Below are 18,151 nucleotides of genomic sequence, written 5' to 3'. Positions count from 1 at the left end.
GGTTACCTATCATTAGGAGAAAGACTCATCAGAGTTCCACACTCTGACAGAGTTCCCTTTAACCACTATCAGAGAACACTGTGCTAAGTGCAGATTTATTACCTCTGTAATGCAGATAAAATGAGATTTTATGGCTCTGTAGTCGTGGCAGCATAAAGTAATAATGGAAACTACATACTGAAGTAGGGAATGCATCCCAGGAAAAGGGAGATGCACAAGAGGTTAATAGTGTGTCCTTGTGCAGTGGCAGGTATCCTCTCACCAATCCTGCTGGACACAAGACACCGAGTGCTCAGCCCAGTATGCCATCCAAGAGAACTAGATAAATTACTTTTTCTTATAGGAATCAGCATCCAGAAATGCCTAATGAATACAAACTCTGCTCATGTCTGAAATTCCAGAAGAATCCCCAAGGAACCAGGTACCCACTATCATCTCACAATCCCAACCTCCATGGTGGTGAGCTCTGGTACTGAAATGGTGTGAGCATGAATCCTGCATTCTGCTCCCACCACTGCTTCTGCCAGCGAGGTACAGCCTCACACAACTGGAACAGACTGAATTGTGAGACAAATTCCACTCTTTTTTGAAAACTTTTTATTAATAACCCATTAGTTAAGGAATATAAGGACAATGTCTTCTTACACTTTAACACTAAAGAGTATTTGTGGAGTTAAGAACAGTCTCTGAAGAAAGAAAGTTATAATAAAGTACAGCATGGAACCAAGCACAGACACAACCTTCAAACAAGATCAAGTTCTGGTTACACATCTTTATGCACTGTGCAGAAAATGAAATTTAACTTGAAAATACAAGCAAGGGAATACAGTAACAGAAGTAGATGGTAGATTTCTGCTGGCTAAACACTTCTTTTCTAACAAAAGTGTTGATTAGAAAAGACACAATGATTCCTTCAAAACACCTATTACTAATGAGATCAAAACCATATACAGTGTTCTAGTAAAATGTTTGTTTTCTTACACAGCAATATTTCATGGGCTGATTGTTAGCTAGTAATGTAAAAAAATTCTCAAACTCTAAATTAGAAATTACATCATTTGAACTATTTAAACCAGAACTTTGCAGCCTGTTAAGTAAGAAATCAAGTCAACAAAAAGCTGATAGAGGTTTTTTATCTGAGTTGCATGTTTCATGTAACAAGAAATGAAAGGAAATAAAAGGATGAGAATTGTGACTCTCACAACAGCATGGGGAATTTACAGTTGTGTAGCCGAACAGTAACATTAATACTAGAAAATTATGCCAGTGAGACAAACCTGACATTTTAACAATGTAAAACAATATACACCAGCAAAAAAGTTGAACAGCAATAATCTTTAGTGTTACTGAAAGGAAGAAAATGGAGAAAGGAGCCTGGTGTGCAGGAACAGATATTAAGTATGATGGGTAATTAAAGGTATCAACAGTTTGTGTGCCTGTGAGAAATCTGCGAGAAAGCCACTTATTTCATGGTAAAAAATTATATGCACTGGTTGTTTCAGCTTTACACATCAAATGTGTATTATGTGTCTTCTTCAATTCACTTCCAGCTGAGACTGAAAGGCCAGAGCAGGGCAGACCTGGGGCACAGCTGAGTTGGACAAGGACACTCGGCACTCTGTGTGGATGTGTGTTGGTCCAGGGACAGCTTTGGTGCTGCTGGTCAGTGGGGACCTCTTGGCTCCAAGGGAACTGTCTGGATTTCTGCAACTGAGGGCTGGCCTACCAGTTCTTAGACAGCCAAACACTGCCAACCCCACACTCTGGTGCACTTCGGTGAAGTGTAACGAGATCAGAACAAGCCTCAGCATAAGGTGACAAAAGTGTTTTGGGGATGTGTAAACAGAATTGTTTGTGGTCTGCTGCATCTCCCCAGAGCTCTCTGAGCCTGTAACTATTGTGGTGGTTTGGTGGTTGGCCCAAAGTGATCCAGGGGAATGGTGCCCCACTGTGCCTGTAGGCTGCAGTGACAGACAGGGACAGCTTTCAGGTGGCTCAGGGCTGTAGGATTGCTGAAGGCTGCACAGCCAAAGCAGCGGGTGCATGTACAAGGGAGCACCCCCAAAACCGTGGCACACTGCTACATCAGCCTCTGTCCCCTTCCATCTCCCTGGATGGAAAGTGGCAATGTGGCTTGTGCAGGGCCTGTTCTGTCACCAAGGAAGGGCAAGGACTCTTCATGGAAATAACTGGGACCTGAGGGCCACCTGCACCACGTCCCCCACTCTCTGCAGTGAGTGCCCAGCCTTACCCAGCTGGAGGGTTTGTACCTCTGCGACTGCATCAGCCTCCAGAGACCTTATTGCCTGCAATAACACTTCACTGCCTTATCTGTAACCCTGCTAAGTCATGAGTTTCAGAGTCTTGTGGCAGTGGGTTCTGGAGGTTATTTACACACTTCCTCTGCCCAGTTACGTTTCCTTGCCTTTCTAGCTCCTCGCTTGAGTATCACACACACATAAACTCCTGCCTTCTCCTGCTCACTGGCACTGATTTCCAGTCTGTCCCACAGTATTGCAGAGTCATGGCTATTCAGAGCATGGAACAGCATTTCTGAGACCCCTCAAGACACCAGGCAGCAGCTGGAGAAACAAAGCAATCACAATGACTGGAAATACAGCTGGTTACCAGAACAGTGTCATACTGGGAAGAGATGCTGCCAACTGGGGAGAGAAGGAAGCCCCAATATCCTTCCCATCAGGGCACATGGAGGCTTGGAGGTTCTCATCTGCTGAAGAGTGGGAGGTAAAAGGGTTGCAGGGTGCTGGTGAAGTAAGGTTCTCCATGCTGCAAGCAGTGGCACCTCCACCCAGTCATCACCAAGAAAAACAAAATCTAAAGCCTTTTACAGGATCTCAAGTTGGCCTGCAGTTTCCCCATATACCCTGGGGAGAATTTTAGTAAGAAAAGAGGAAGGTGGGCATCTTTTCCTTCACTTTTTAAACAAATGGTGAGATGTCTGATTCCTCCAGGAGGGCAGAACATTTACCAAACACCCATGAACAGAATTACTGATCTTTGTTAACTCCGAGCAGCTGGTCCAATCTTGTAGCATTTGCAGTCAAACCCTGCAAGCCTGGAGCAGGACAGAGACAGCCTATAAAAAGTAGAGAGAAGTCCACTCCCAGCAGGGCTAGGCTGAGAGACATGTCAGCAGTAAGCAAACATCATCAGCAGGAGAAGTCACTGGATGATTTTCAAGCCAGACTGACTGGTATGAGACCAAAGATTTAATTTTAATTTTAAAGCTCTGGTGGTGCTCTGCTCTTTAAAAAAAAAAAAAAAAAAAATATCCACCCAAAAGCACTTTGGCCAGGACCATCAGAAGTGACTGGAAAATTTAAGTTGTTCATCCAAGGCTTTCAGCAAGTCCACTCCTTACAGAAGGCTGAATGCTGCTCTCCTGTAAATCAAAACCATCTGAGATGTCTCCACACGGGCACCCAAAAAAAAGAGAAAACAAATACATGCCCCCAGTATCACAGGTTATTTTTGCAATTGCTATTCTTCTTTCTGTTTGTTAGTATAAGCTTGTTGAGGAAAGATGGATCGACATCCTGCCAGCCAAAGCAAGTCTCCTTTGGCAGCTGCTGCAAAACACAGTCCTACAGAGAGACAGAACCCAACTCTCTGGCTGTAGGGAAAGTGTCAAGAAACAAATCAAGAGAGACATCAGATCTGCAGCACTATGTGTTAAAGAAGAGTCAACAACCAGTGCAAACATATTCTTTAGAAAAAGGCAGTATAAGAATAAGTTAAAACCTATAATGGACTGTAACAAATGAGTAGATCTACTGCTTTTTTTTTTCTCCAACAGACATGAGGTAGTTGTGTTGTTAGGGAGGAAAAAATAAAGAAAGAGAGAAGTAGTAAAAATGCTACTCTATACCACACACTATTCCACTTTATAAAATTAAATAATATAAAGATGTTCCAAGGAAATAAAAATACATGTTGTACATTAAAAGGACAGATGTGTACCTAAAATATTAGGTACGAGAACCTACATAAAACAAAGCCCAGGCTGGTGAAAAGACCCAGACGCTGCAGAAGGTTCTATATAGTACAAGTTGTTAGAGGCACTCGTAGAGTGTGTAATAAAAGGCCACTACATCAGCCAGCTAGTCGTAGTTACTGCGGTAGCACACACAGAGAGCCTGGTAATCCTTCTAACCACGGGAGGGCAGAAAAGGCTGGTGCTTACAGCTCACTGCCTTTGTTCCTGGGCCTTCCAACCCCTCCTGGGACTCCTGTGACAGAATTCATCCCAGTGCTGCCAGGCAGTCAGCAGTGCCTGGGCACTCCCCGGGGAAGAGGCAGGTGAGCAGGATCCCTCGGTGCATTCCCAGCGTTAAAGGACGTCCTGCCAGTCGTGTCCTGCCAGTCGCCTCGAGGGCTGTGGGAAGTGAGAGCCCCAGCCTGGTGCAGGCAGCTCTGTCCCATCGTGGTTCTGTGTCAGACTTTGGCAGACAGCTCAGTCCTGCTCCCACCAACACCCAGTTCCTCATGGGCTGCAGTGGGTGCAAGACGGGCCCTCACCAACCCACCTGGCTTCCCGAAGGCCTCTGTAGAGCTGACAGGCCCAGCCCTGCTGGGGAGGTGCAGCACCTCACAGGGACAGGCTCTCCTCGTGCTTCAGCTCTGCTGTGATCAAAATCAGATCAGCTCATTCTTTGTGATTGTGGACACATGCCATGCTCTCAGATGCTGAGGATGGGCTGGTTAAACCAGAGTTACTGCGGGGCAGGGCCTCCTCAGGCGCCGTGGAAAGCAACTGGCACTTGGCTGGCTGCGTGTCACCCCTGCCTTCCTGGATGGAGTCTGAATCTCCACTCTCCACCGAATCCAGACTTTCTCCTTGCCTGTGGAAGCCATTGGTGAGCCCACGGATGCAAACTGCTTCTGGTTTGTCAGTCTTTGTGTCGGTACAGAGCAGCTCAGCCTGGGCCTGAGCCTCCAAACTGTCTGTGCAGTCCACCGACACTTGGCCAGTGTCCTGCTGGAAGCTGGGAGAGACAGGAACAGCCAGCTCTGCCGAGGGCAGCTCTTCAGGCTCCTGCTCCTCCATTTCTGTCTCTTCACTCTCCAGGGTGTGCAGCTGGGAGTCGTAGTCTCTGTCAGAGGCTGAAAAATCAGAATGGACAATGACCTCTGCTTCTACTTGGTGGAGGGTGGCTGGCAGGTGGCTTTTCTTTGCTTCATTCTGTTATCAAACAGGAGAGAAATTTAAAATAAAATTTTAAAAAAAGGTAAAGTAACTGAAATTCAGATAATTGAGGCTGTGACCATACCAAGCACTAAAATATATTTATTTTTAATCCCACTGAGTGCAATGGGATGTACATATGCCTCTATTAAGCACTGTCTTGATATGTTTCTCAGGGCTTAGGTCTTAAGAAGCAATTCAAATCACTTCAGGATTATTATTTCTATTTTATGTTTGAGAAAGCAAGTCCCGAGGGAGCGAAGTGATTTGCTCACAGTTTCTTGGCAGGCTGGAGCAACCATTCCTCCAAGCCCCTGTCAAAGACCACAATTTTCAAATCTCACCAGTCTGTTTCCACATTAAGGGCCAGAATTTTAGAGGCTGAGTGGGCACCACTGTAGGAAACTTCTGCTTCTGAGATGGATAAAGGGGCTCCCTTCACTTCCCTCATTTAATTTTGGCTACATATCACAAAGTGTGTGTTTGTTAAAGCCCTGGTCACAGCCTGCAAAAGTCTGTGTAAATTCAAGCACTTGAATTCAGAAATAAAACAATAAGTTCTGCTCCACAGTGCTTGAGTGGAGTTCAGGCTACAGATCTCCACAAATCTGGCTGACAAGCAGGTCATTTTGTGAGATTATCACTCAATAATTTACCAGACAAATTATTGTAGAAGCTCACAAAGGGCTCTCCAGGCAATCAACGCTCAGATTCTGGGCTGAGTGTGATGTAGCAGCAAGGAGATAATTCAGAGTATAGAAGTGATATCCCACGTGTAATTTGCGCTTTCTGTTGAAGCCAACTTTGAGCATCATTTACATATTTTAACACTTTTCTCTTTTGTTGACAAACTCTGATGGGTAAGCTGTGCTGTAAATGCTGCCCTGTGATTGGGCTGTAAAACATTGTCTTAACTCTATCACAATGTTAATTACATCCTGTGTATAATTGATTTTCACACCACTGTCTAGGAAGGAAACATAGGTAGGTTATTTAGAAGTATTTGCAGGGGGGGGTGGTTGGGCAATGAACTTTTTCAAAGAATAACCAAAGAAATCTTCTGGTACAGAGTCAGCCTGAGCAGGTGCCAGCTTGCTTTGCTAAGACAGTTGCACAGATGTACACTCTCCCAAACACAGGAGTGCATATTTATTCCAGCGATGCAATATCAGAAATAGGATTTCCTCCCAGAACACAAGTGCAATGAAAATTGCTCTGCCCTATCTGGAGAAGGGAGTTTAAATCAACCCTTGATCTTTGACTCCTTTTACAGCCAAAAATGCAATTCCTCTGTCAGGCAAGCACGCTGTAGATCTTAATGACTGTGCTGAGCACTGCAGCTCCTAACTCACTCAGGCTGATTGCTGCACAGCCACAGCAAAGACTCCAAGCAGACTGCTGGTGCCAGGCACCAGGTCCTCAGGAACCAGAACTGCCACAACCCTGCTGACAACCGAGCTTCTGACCTCACCTGGCCACCACCAGACGAACAAGCCCACAAAAAGGGGCTGCAAAAAGGAGAAAGGGAGATGGAGAACATAAATGGAAAACCCACATGAGAACACACAAGTCAACAAAGCACCAAAGACACCCACCATCACAGCATCATAAACCAGGGCTTGTAAGAGAAGCTTCTGCCCCGTGCTGGAGGGGAGCTTCAGCGACCCATTGACAGCAGAGAGAGGCTCTTTGGTGATGGTGTCCCCATATCTCGTGATGCTGTTTGTCCAGGCCTGGTTGGCTGATTTATTCCATGAAGACTGCAGGAGAAAAGTGGCAAGAGAAAAGATGCAGTTATCACAGACACAGATTCTCATCCTCATACGCTTGAAATAAGAAGCAGCTTGAAAAAGGAAAGTGCAAGTTGGGAAAATACCAGAAATGTGGAGGACACTTCTGATAGCATAAAAAAAAAAATTGCTCTGCAGTGGACTCACACAGTTCCTGCCTTAGAACTGGCTTTATTGCTGTTAAATGGCCTGATGCAGAGCACAGGGATAAAAGAGGCCAGATGGTTCATAACTGGTTGCATAAGGGGCTTTCCACTGATTCTCAAATTGTGAGGCCAGCAGGTAAATCACAGCACAGACATCATTTAGAGGTCCACTGGAATCAACTCCTTGCAAAGCTGCAAGAGCCCAGATCAGAATGAGCCTACTGAAAAATACCACAGACCTGGAAGAAATGGAGCTGAGTTGACCACAATCTTTGCTTTGGCACAAGTGATGCTCCACAACACAGAGGGACCCTCACCCATGGCAGTGCCCTGTGTGCTCCAGTAAGAGCTGGACATTCTGCTAAACCACTCAGTCTGCAGCACAGACAAGAGATCCTGCTCCAAGCCAGGACTTGGGAAAACAGTCTGTCATTCCTCATCAACACGGAGGGACAAAATTGGGGGCCTTAATTTTTTTAATTTTTTTTTTTTTAACAACAGACCACCAAGCAGTTCTTTGCTCAGCTTTAAATCCCCTGGGCAACCAGTGTTACCTTGTTTGTAGATCTAATTAAATTATATGGGCTGAACGCAATTTGTTCTGGGTTCTTTCAGCTTCCCCTTGCAATAAACTGTTGAATGCACACCTCTGTGTATGGGAAATGTGTGTCTTTAAGAGCTGAAGTTATTTAACAGCTCAGACTATTAGTTCACAGGCAGAAAAGTATTTTCTTTCCAGGTTTTGATTTTATTGAACTGTCCTGCATGTACCTGACTGAGCCCTGTTAGTCCTCACATACGTATACATATACACACAAAACTCAGATTTAAGGACCACACAGGCTATCTCTAGCCTTGTTCCAAAGATGCTCCACATTGTGTGGGTACAAGAGAGGCTGACGCAGAGAAGAAGAGGAGAAAATCTTGATGTGACAACAGCGAATGTGCACATGCACAGAGAATGCTGGTGGTGTGAGCATGATGGCTGTGTAGGGTGAAGATACCCAACATGTCTATTCAAACCCACTGACCCTCTACTGCTCACTGCCAGGAGAAGCCCAGGATCCTGCTCTGTGTATGTGGCTGCTCCTTAGGCAAAATCTATTCCAACAACCGCCAATGCAGCCTGAGTCCAGCCGAAGCAGCAAGGAGATTTCTGACATCAGCCTGACCTTGGGTGAGTCATTTGACCTCCTTGTGCCTCGGCCCATCTGGCTGAAAATTAGGTAGAAATACACGACCAGATGTTGTATGTGAGCCAGGCATTCCTAAGTCAGCTATTTAGCAGGAAGCAAATGCTACCTCGTGCTGCCAGGGCTGGCAGAAGGACACTGAAGTGCTTGTGTATGCGCTGAAGGGCAGCCAGAGCTGCTCTCAAGTGCTCTGTCCACCCTCACCCAGGCACCCAGATGACTCAACACCTTGTGGGAGGCAGAGCCATGTTACATCCCCGCACCACCCCCAAGTCACAGGAGCTTTGCTGCTGCCTCAGGAGCAAATTTTTAGCAAACAAATAGTGAAAGGCCTCACTGATATGCCAACAGCCTGCAGAACTGTGATGTCCAAGCTCAGCACTGTGGCTATCAAACATTTGCTAATTTAGATGTGAATGCTTGAGGCAGTGTCTTTTCCATTCCTCTCTCTGCAATCCTCAACAATATATTCTGAGCCAAAAGCCTTCCCTAATTGCTCTGTTTCTAAGTGGACAATCATTAAACTACGCTTTAATAGCGAGAAATCAACCAAGCGATCAGAGAGAGCTCACAATACGGAATAACTCCACATGCGAGTGCTCAAGGAGCGTGTTCAATTTGCTTCTGCTGCCATCTGAAAGGCTTTCTGCAGCTACATCCCTGACTGATGGCTTCTGTGCCTCTTCCAAGGAACATACGTTACTGAGCAAATAGTGCCTGGAGATTTCAGCGCTGAACCTACACAAATCTGCACACATGCACCAAATGTGTGTCCTGTTAGAGATGCCTGCATGCGTATTTGCCATCAGAGAGATCTGAGCATCATACGCAGACACACACACACAGAGCAAACTCAAAAACCTTCTTGCAGGCATCTTGTGAATACCAAAAAACGTGGAAAGAAACAGGCAGCTCTACTGCAATCCCCCATGGACCATCTGTTAGCGGAAATGTCAATCTGCCATGTTTACATAGGTTTTGATGACTCTGGGAACAGCCTGTTCAGCTCTGGCTGAAATTGGCTGCAACGAAGAACAAACTTGTTTTGTACCAGTTTGCAACTTTCAACAAACAGAAAAAACCATCAGCCACACAACATGGCCTGTGTCCCACATGTTGTTCGAGCACATTATGTTGGAGAGGGGGGAAAAAAAAGCAAAAGACAAATCCCTCTTGGGCCTTAGTCTCTAAGGTTGGGCAGCAGCAATTAACTCTAGGACTGTTTTCATCACAGACCTGAAGAAATCTTGTGTGCCTGAAAGCTTCACTGCTTTTTTAAGCAGCATTTTTTTGGTGTAATAAATGATACAATTTCTTTTTACTCAAGGGGAGCTAGTGGGTGGCTGAAGGAAGGAAATAGTCTCTTGGTTTTTGCAACACAGTAATGAAGGCACAGAGCAAGGAGTGTCAGTCTAAAATACTAATATAAAGAGGGAAAAATCTCTTTGTCAGTTCACTGAAAACACAAGAATGAAAACTAATAAAAACATCTTCCAATAAAAGACATTTCCATTACAGCTAAATCCTTATCAAAGCAAACAAGCCTTTTCATTTTAGCCTTTTTATAGAAACTCCAACTGGTAAAAACGTGCCTAGATCGTGTTACCTTCTCAGTGACAAGTCACGATTTCATGCAAATATATGAGCTGAGAATGAACACATAGCAAAAGTTCAACTCGAAACCTTCCCTGTTTTTTCAGGATGGTTATTTAAAGTAGGTTTAAGTCCTGTGCAAAACGAGGCTGGGGATGTTTTAGATGTGCCCAGCTTTTGAGGGTGCTGCAGCAGAGAGAAAGGCTCCACTGCTGAACAGCAGCGGGTGGGAGTGGGAAAGCTCCGTGTCACACAAACACAGCGACGTCCCTGCCCACAGCTGGGATGTAACACAACACAGACAGATAAAGGAGTCTCTGCTCCCTGGAACCAGGAGCACAGCTCTCGTCTGAAGTGTCCCAGAAAATAAAGGGACTTCTTTTCCACGCAGAAAAATTTCAGCACGAAAATGACAAACAACCTGGGTAGATCCAAGTTCCCTGATGTGTTACAGCTTCTGCTCTCTCAGTCACAGGGATGCTTCGTGGGAAATGCAGTCCTGTGGGAAGGAGGCCCACAGGGAAGGAGAAAGGGCAGCAAGCAAGGAAGGCTCCAGCTCACAAGAACAACAACAGCAAACATTTCCAAACCAAAATGCTTGGGTTTGGCTTCATTCAATGAAAAGCTGAAGTCTTCCATGGAAAGCAGATGCTTTTTAACATTCTCCCCCACCCTTTAAAATTGCTTGGCCCACAAGCAGCAGTGACAGAGATGTCTGGAGCAGAGCCATTCTATCATCCTCAGTCCATCTGTCAGAGGAGACAGAGCTGCATCACCACAGCCCATGCACCACTGTGTCATTTATAACAGGGCTACTGAGGGCATCAGTCCCTGTGCTTGAAAGGGGAGAGAGTAAGAGAGGAAAATCACTTGCCAGTGTGTTTAGAAATCCTTGTGTGTGACCTCTGGAAACACGTAAAGGAAGGAACATGAACCACTGAATGGCCAACTGTAGTCCTGCCTAATGCAGCTGTGAGCATTCAGAGGGGTCCTGTACTGACACCTTGGCTGCAGTAGCACCTTGCTGTCTTGCAGGCAGGGACAGGGGCTCCAGGAGGTTCCTCTGGGACTGTCCCACCTTCCACTTGCACCATCCTGCACCTCCAGCACTATGTGTAACAGCTCAAGAAGAATCACAGCCCTAAGTTCAAATGAACTGATCTTGACCTGAAAATGACCAAGGGTACATCTCACAACCCTTGCCCACAATTCTTTGCATGAATCAGTTCCAATCTCAGAGTTTTTAAAGACTTTCTGCCTTCAGTCTGTTCTCTAATCCCCACTCCTGTAAAATGACATTCACTCACTTCTGACTCCACATGGCATGGAGACAGTCCCTTCTTTGTGTCTATCTAACATGGAGCATCCAATCTCCACCAGAACCTCAGGCTCCCACAAGAATAAAAGCAATAAAGAATAATCCATGGAATGGTAAGTAATGAGTCAGCAGGGGAACAAGCTGCAGGCACAGAGCAGCCAATACAAGTGCCAAGCAGCCAACACAAACCAGGTTTCAGGAGAGTAACCTGAGGACAGAGGGACAAGCAGGCAACTGGAGGTCACAGCTACACAAATCTGCCCTGCAGTGCCAGCAGCCTCAGCCAAGGGTCTGCCCCAGCAAACATCCCCAGCTCTGTGGTGACATGATATGCTGCTAAACAAAAGGGATCCTTGAGGCATTTCTCAGTCCCTCTCTTCAATGAATAGGGCTGCAAGTCATAGTATCCAACCTAGAACACCCTGGGGAGCTTCCCCTTGCCAGGCTGGACAGGAATTTCCTTCCACAATGATTTTTCTCTTTCCTGTGGCTCTCTTGCGTTCCTTGCCATGGATTTTCACAGCCTCAACTTCACACAGCATGAGAGAATAAAAGAGAAGGCAACAAAGGCAGCTGGTCACTGCAGGGTGCAAAGCTCCCACAACACTCTGTTCCAGGCAGGGTCCCTGGGGATTTCCAGCTTCAATGGATGCTGGGGGAAGATATTTGCAGCACAGAGGACACTCACATCCACTCCACAGCCTCGACTAGTGGCATTTTGCATACAAGCAGGGACATGCACACACTCACAACTGTTCCTGACTTGGTTTCCATCCACTGTGGGCACCAGGCACATGTGCACCACTCCAGCCATGTACCTGAGACCTGCCCAACTCCCTGACTGCCCAGCCAGGTAACATCACATCACCATTCAGACATGGAGCCTCCTGGCCAGTGCAGCATAAAGGTGTTTCCTGGCCATATTCTTTTCACACTTGATTATACACATCGGAGTATAGAAAGGACACAGTGGTGCTCAGGTGGCACTTCCAGCAGGAATGGGGCAGTGCAGGGAGCAGGGTCTCCTGCGTGGGAGCACATCTCCCTCCAGTGCCCGCTCCCAGCAACAACAGCCTGTTGCTCCTGGCCATCACTCGATCTTCACCTGCCAGGTCACCCTCCTGGTCGGCACGGGTGACAACGCTGCTCTCCGGGTGGCTGCTTCCCAGTGAACCTTGCTTCCCTAGCCACATCCATCAAAAGAAAAAAAAAAAAAAACCCAACAAAAAAACACCTCAGTGGATTTATCTCTCAGTGGCTGTTCCCCATCCAATTATGGAAACCCTACGGGCAGAACCATCACCCCCCAAAGATCTGATCTGTGACTGTAACTCTGCTGCTGGGCACTGCCCAATCTGAGGGCCCCAAACTCTCAGGCTGAGCCCCATGTGCCCAGGCCTTGGCACTGCCCTCTCCAGCCCTGCTCTGCACATGTTCAAATCTTGGTGTAAGCCCGCACAGGCAGGATTGCTCCTCTGGAAGAGAGATCTAGATATGCTGCCCTCAGATAGGCCTCACAAAGAAGGGAACTTACCCCCAGCCTGACCTGTTCTCAGGGGTAAGTCCCCATCACTGAAAACATTTGTTCCTTATTTAACTGGAAGAGCTGTAGGAAATTCCTCACACTCTTCGGCTTGGGTCCAGACAGGCAACCACATTCCACCAAAATCCATAGATGTGGCTTGGCTGCAAACAAACAGCCTGTCCTTCGGCTGAGTGCTGATCTGCCACAGCACGCAGGGATGGCCATGGGCACAGCTTCAGCTCTTGAGGCTAGTAAAGCCAGCAGAAGACTTTGTATTTCCAAAAGATCACACCTGCACTGCCTCTGCCAGAACAGACAGGGCTTGTGGTCAGCCAGGTACCTGAACTCACCTTCCCTCCAGTGACACACGAGTGCATCGTTGATGCCAACGTGAAATCCCACGCGCTCACAATGCATTTGTTTTACTAAACCTCCTAATTACTTTACATGCTCTCCCAGGGCTACAAAGAGAGACATAAACAGATTAACTAAATTAGGCCAATTAAAGGTTCCCTAATGGAATGAAATGTTTCAGGCAAGCTTGGAAGAGGAAATGGGCAGGGAGGAATGAAAGACAATGCAGTGTCAGGCGAACCAAGCAGGGCAGGAAAAGACGACTTCAAAAAATTAGGTTCACAAAACCCCCACAATTCCACCTCTTGCTTATCTTCAAGAGTATTCCAGTGAACACACTATTTATGGAGACAGCTCCTTTTAGTCCAAGCAGAAGAGAATCCTGGAAGATCACGTGTCTGCTCTAGACATCACACTTCCTCCCACCATCCACATGCCACAGCAACACGAATACCACAGCTTTCTGCAGCACCAAGTTTGGCAGCAGCATCTCAGACTGCGGGGTCACTGTCCCAGGAGATTAAAAGGGGTGGTAGATACAGGGATCCCAAATTAGATCCAACAGCCAAGGCTGAGCCAGTGAAGTCAAATTTGTGACTGCCCAACACTAGCCTGCAGCCACGACTTCTGGCACTGCAGAGCCAGGACAGGATCCCACCAGGCTTCCCAGCAGCCACACACCAAAGAAAGGCTCTTGCCAAAGGCAGGAGCCCAGTCACCACGTGCATGGGTCCTCACCTTCCTCTTCCCATGGAAGATGTCCTCAGGCAGGCTCGTGTGGATGAGGCTGTGCACTTCTGCCAGCTCTGTGATGTCCCCCAGTGGCACAGGAGCATCCTCTGGGAGCGGGGACATGAGGGACTCGAGCTCATGTGAGTCCAAGGTGGCACTGGGAGAGGCCACCCCTTGCCTGCTCCGGTGGTAGTACGTGTGGTTGCCAGCAGCCTGGGAATCCAGGCCTGGCAGGGCCTCCCTGAGGGAAAACAAGCAAGAGTTGACATCTCAGCTGGTCCTTGTGCAAGTGACTAGGCCCAAGCCCTGCCCTGCCACTCCTGGGAATATTCTTTGTCACCACATCCCACTGTAACACCTTTCACTGCAGATATATCTCTGCATCACCTTGGTTAATGCCAAAGCTCAGACAAATCCTGCTGTGGGATGCAAAGCTGTTCCTCTGCCAGCAAACCCCAAGGGCAAGAGATACCACGAGTCTCAGCACAAGCAGGCTCCACAGGCTCACCCACCCTGGTCCATGGGGAGCTGTGTCACTCGTGTCACCCCTGCTTTATAGGTTAGAGATGAAACAGGACAGGAAAGTTTAGTGGCCACATTAGGATGAGACTTCAGAAGCTGTTTGTTTGTAGTCCTGAGATCTGCTGTGAGCTCAAAGCCCTTCTGAACAACTGAGCTGTTTTCTGCTCATGGTCTTTCCAAATGCTTGTGGCTGGATTCAGGGCCTTGGGATAGCAGAGACCTTTGGGCTGTATCCAATCCTCCTTAAACCGGCCTGTCACTCACTGGGAACTGTCATCCTTTTCCCAGATGGAAGTTAACAAACCATTTCCAAACATCCTTAGAGCTGTCCAACCTCAGAAGCAAAATACTACCCACACTAACAGGCACAGGCAATAAACCAATTCTTCCATTTTCTTGGGGCTTTTTCTTTCTCTTTCTCTGAAAAAACCCTCTCCTAGTCTAAGAATGCAAATTGAAGAGCAACTACCAAAAAAATAAATCAGTAAAAAGATTATACTAAATACACTCCTTATCCAGCCACAGCTCCAAGCTGTGCATTAACTGTCCCTTACACCACATCCCAAGCAGCTCAGCTGAACAGGGGATGCAGCTCACAGTGTTTGTCTCCTTCCAGAGCAGCCTCCTTTACCTGAGGTGCCACCCACCTGTGCTTGCTGTTGCGGAAGCTGGCACACATGCAGAAGAGAATGCAGAGCAGCCCCAGGCACACCCCCACGATGATCCCTGTCACAGAGTGGATATCCAGGACATCTAGGAGGGGAAGAAGTGACAGCCACATCATTTCAGCTGCTAGCAGGAAGAGTGTACAGAGTGTCTCATGTTCAGAGGAGCACCAGCTGTACTAACCCAGGTTTAAAAGGCCCTCCTAACCCAGCTGTGGTTCTGTTCTGTGGTTCTGAGTCTGTACACATAAAACAATAAAATTCCTTGGCGGTGACAATTTAGAGCAAACTGGCATCTCTGCATATTCATTAATATCATGCTACAGCAAAATGCAGGTTTTACATGCCCTTCCAGAGGAACCAGGATGGGGAAGAGATGAAGTTTGGGTGTGGGGTGGGCTCTGGAGCTGCACATCTGAGGGCTCTGCTGTGATCCTCTGCACTGCCTTGCAGAGAATCCCATCTTGCATCCTCCACAGCAACACCAGGCAATTGCTTGGCAAACAGAAATGTCACTGCTGACAAATCAGTCTCCAGCAACGCAATTCCCTTCCTGCCCTGGGGTAAGGAGGAATTCCTACCAGACAGCTTCTCCCTCAGGGTGTGCACATCTTTAACGTTGGAATAGGGACCGGATCCCACCACTGTCTTTGCTCCCATCTTGAAGAAGTATCTGGTATCACTTTCCAGGCCATGCACTTCAGTGCTGAAGATGTTTCCTGACCAAAAGGAAATCAAAAGAAATTTAAAATACTCTGTTTTAAGAGTATTCAGAGGCTACAGCAAAGCAGCTGTGGAACTGCTGGACCCTCAAAAGTGAGGGATTTTGTAACATTTTTGTGCATTTCATACACCTCTTCAGTAATAATGAACATCCTGTTTACAGATCCGACAATACAGATTGCGTGTGATGCTGCTGGCACACGTTTTTCTAGGAATTACTGGCTGCCAGGCTGCATCTGTAGGATATTTCCTGGCTGATAATGGCTTTTTCAGCCTCAGACATGTATGATTTCATGTCTCTCAGCAGCCATGTCCCTGGACTCTTCGCTATGACCAGGTCCAGCACATGCTGCAAGAAAACTGCCAGATGAGCTCTTGAGTATTTGTCTGCACAAAGTGAGGCAGAAATCAGGACAGCAGGACTGGGCAACCAAAGCTCCAGAGACAGGAAAGGAGGCAGGAGGACTGTGGAGCATTCCAGTACCTGGAGGAGGCTCACCTTCTCGTGTCAGCAAGGTCCACATGTCATCTGGCTGTGTGTTGTTGGCGTTGTACAGGATGAGATACTCCACAATGATGCCATTGGGCTCCACAGGTGGGCACCAGTGCACCTGCACAGCGTAGGGGTTGAGAGGGTGCAGCCGGAGGTCAGATGGAGGAGTGGAGGGGCCTGGAGGAGGCAAATAAAGACCCAGCCTGAGCAGCAGGAAGAGGAGCAGAGCATTCACCCCCAGAAGGCCTCCCAGCACGTACTCAAGGCTGCCAGAGCTTCGAGGGGGTGTGAGATCACACCTCTTGGAGGCACATTAGGAGGGATGTGACAGAGACTCAAGGGAAGCCAGGAGGAATGAGGGTTTGGTCCCCACAGACACTCACGGTCGGGCAGGGTGAAGCGCTCCACCACGCTGCCGAAGGGCCCGTCGATGCCAACGCCGTTGGACTGCACAGCAAACTCATACCTGGTGTAGGGCTTCAGCCCACTAATGAGAATGTCTTCATCTGAGCTGGAGAGAGAGGACACAGCATGGGGCCGTGAACACCTGAGGGTTCTCCCAATGTCATCCTGACACCTCGCCAGGAACACTCTAAGAAATTATCCTAATTCTGACAGAATTTGATTTTCCGCCTCGAGCTCCATCTCCTGCAGCCATGTGAATGTAAGAACACTCAGCTCCCAGGGACAGAGCAAAACAGTTCCCAGTCTCCAGGACCATTTCTCATGTACTTGCAGGGAAAAGTGGAAAACAGCCTGGTTAGAGGCTAAAAATGGGCACAAGTATTCAGATGTAAAATACATCTCCAAATTATTAAAACTCCTTAAACTTTAGCAATTTATAGACCAAACTTGTGAGGACCATCTCACAAATCATGAATGCATAATGGCACCTGGCAATGTTGTTAACAAGTGTGTTAAGGTCCAACCACAGCAAAAAAGATGCAGAGGTCAGTAAATGATTCCTCAGTATTCAAGCCAAGATAAGTCCCACTGCCACATCTCAGCAGCTCTGAACATTATCTGTGACCATGGCAGATACTCTCAGCACATGAAACACCCAGGAGTTTGCTAAGTTCTGGAAATGCCACGCCACTTCCTCCTGCCCTGTGTTCATTCCGGACACGAACAGCACATGGCAGATGAACCCTCTTTACCTGGTGTAGTAGGTCACAAGAGAGGCGTTTTTCAGGCCCCAGGGGCTGAAGCGCACGGTGTAGTTGACAATTTTGACTGTTGTGAAGTCAGGTTTCTTCCAGCGCAGCCAGATGGAAGTTGAGCTGTTGGACTCTGCATAGACTTGGACTGGAGGCAGCGGAGGCCCCTTCTGCACAGGGGGATCTGCAGTGCAGCACAAAAAGAGATGTGGAGGTGCACATGACAGTAATGCCCCTCACGCCCAGTAGAACAACCCTAATGAGAACGGGGATATTTTGCTCCTTTCTCCCCTTCCCAATTCCTCCAATGCATTTTGCAATGACTGTCGAAGTTCCCTTATGTTATGACATTTCCTATTTTGGTATTGTCCTTTTTGAAGTTCATCCTCTGTAATCCCTCTACCCTTCCTCTGAAGCCACGTGCCAAGTGGAAGAAACACAGCAATTGAAGGGCATTTCTCACCTACTGCTGTTGCAGGGGCCTTTTCTGTTTTGCCCTTCCAAACTGCTGCATACCCATCTTCGTGCTTATTGAATGCCACCAGCTTCACCTCATACAGCTTCCCAGGAGCTGGAAAAATCAATCAGGGTTTGCCTTGGGTTATTTTTGTCACCAGCTCTCCCTAGTCAGACACATTTTCTTTGATCCCACCAGCTTTTCTCACCATCCAAGAAAGTAGCTTGAACATAATAAATACCTTTTTGTTACCTTATACCTAAGTAAATATCACCTA

General features: G+C 47.2%; 1 protein-coding gene across 3 annotated transcripts in view; it reads right to left on the bottom strand.

Annotated features, from left to right (window-relative positions):
* Positions 1–580: 580 nt before the first annotated feature.
* IGDCC4 (immunoglobulin superfamily DCC subclass member 4) overlaps positions 581–18,151 on the bottom strand; it is a 94,353-nt gene continuing 76,782 nt past the window's right edge. For 2 of the 3 annotated variants that reach the window (XM_066328216.1, XM_066328217.1), the window contains exons 12-20: positions 17,881–17,988; positions 17,418–17,601; positions 16,644–16,771; positions 16,267–16,437; positions 15,626–15,763; positions 15,027–15,132; positions 13,864–14,098; positions 6,802–6,966; positions 581–5,203 (exon numbers count right to left, since the gene is read on the bottom strand). In XM_066328216.1, coding sequence (XP_066184313.1) covers positions 4,667–5,203; positions 6,802–6,966; positions 13,864–14,098; positions 15,027–15,132; positions 15,626–15,763; positions 16,267–16,437; positions 16,644–16,771; positions 17,418–17,601; positions 17,881–17,988 — 1,772 coding nt within the window. In that variant the 3' untranslated portion in view covers positions 581–4,666. The remainder of the gene's footprint in view (positions 5,204–6,801; positions 6,967–13,863; positions 14,099–15,026; positions 15,133–15,625; positions 15,764–16,266; positions 16,438–16,643; positions 16,772–17,417; positions 17,602–17,880; positions 17,989–18,151) is intronic. The other variant, XM_066328218.1, reaches the window with a different exon arrangement.

This window comes from Sylvia atricapilla, chromosome 13 (genome assembly GCF_009819655.1).
Source record: "Sylvia atricapilla isolate bSylAtr1 chromosome 13, bSylAtr1.pri, whole genome shotgun sequence".
NCBI classification, from domain to species: Eukaryota; Metazoa; Chordata; class Aves; order Passeriformes; family Sylviidae; genus Sylvia; species Sylvia atricapilla.
Note: the sequence above shows the minus strand (reverse complement) of the source record. Positions and strands in the feature narration are given on the sequence as shown.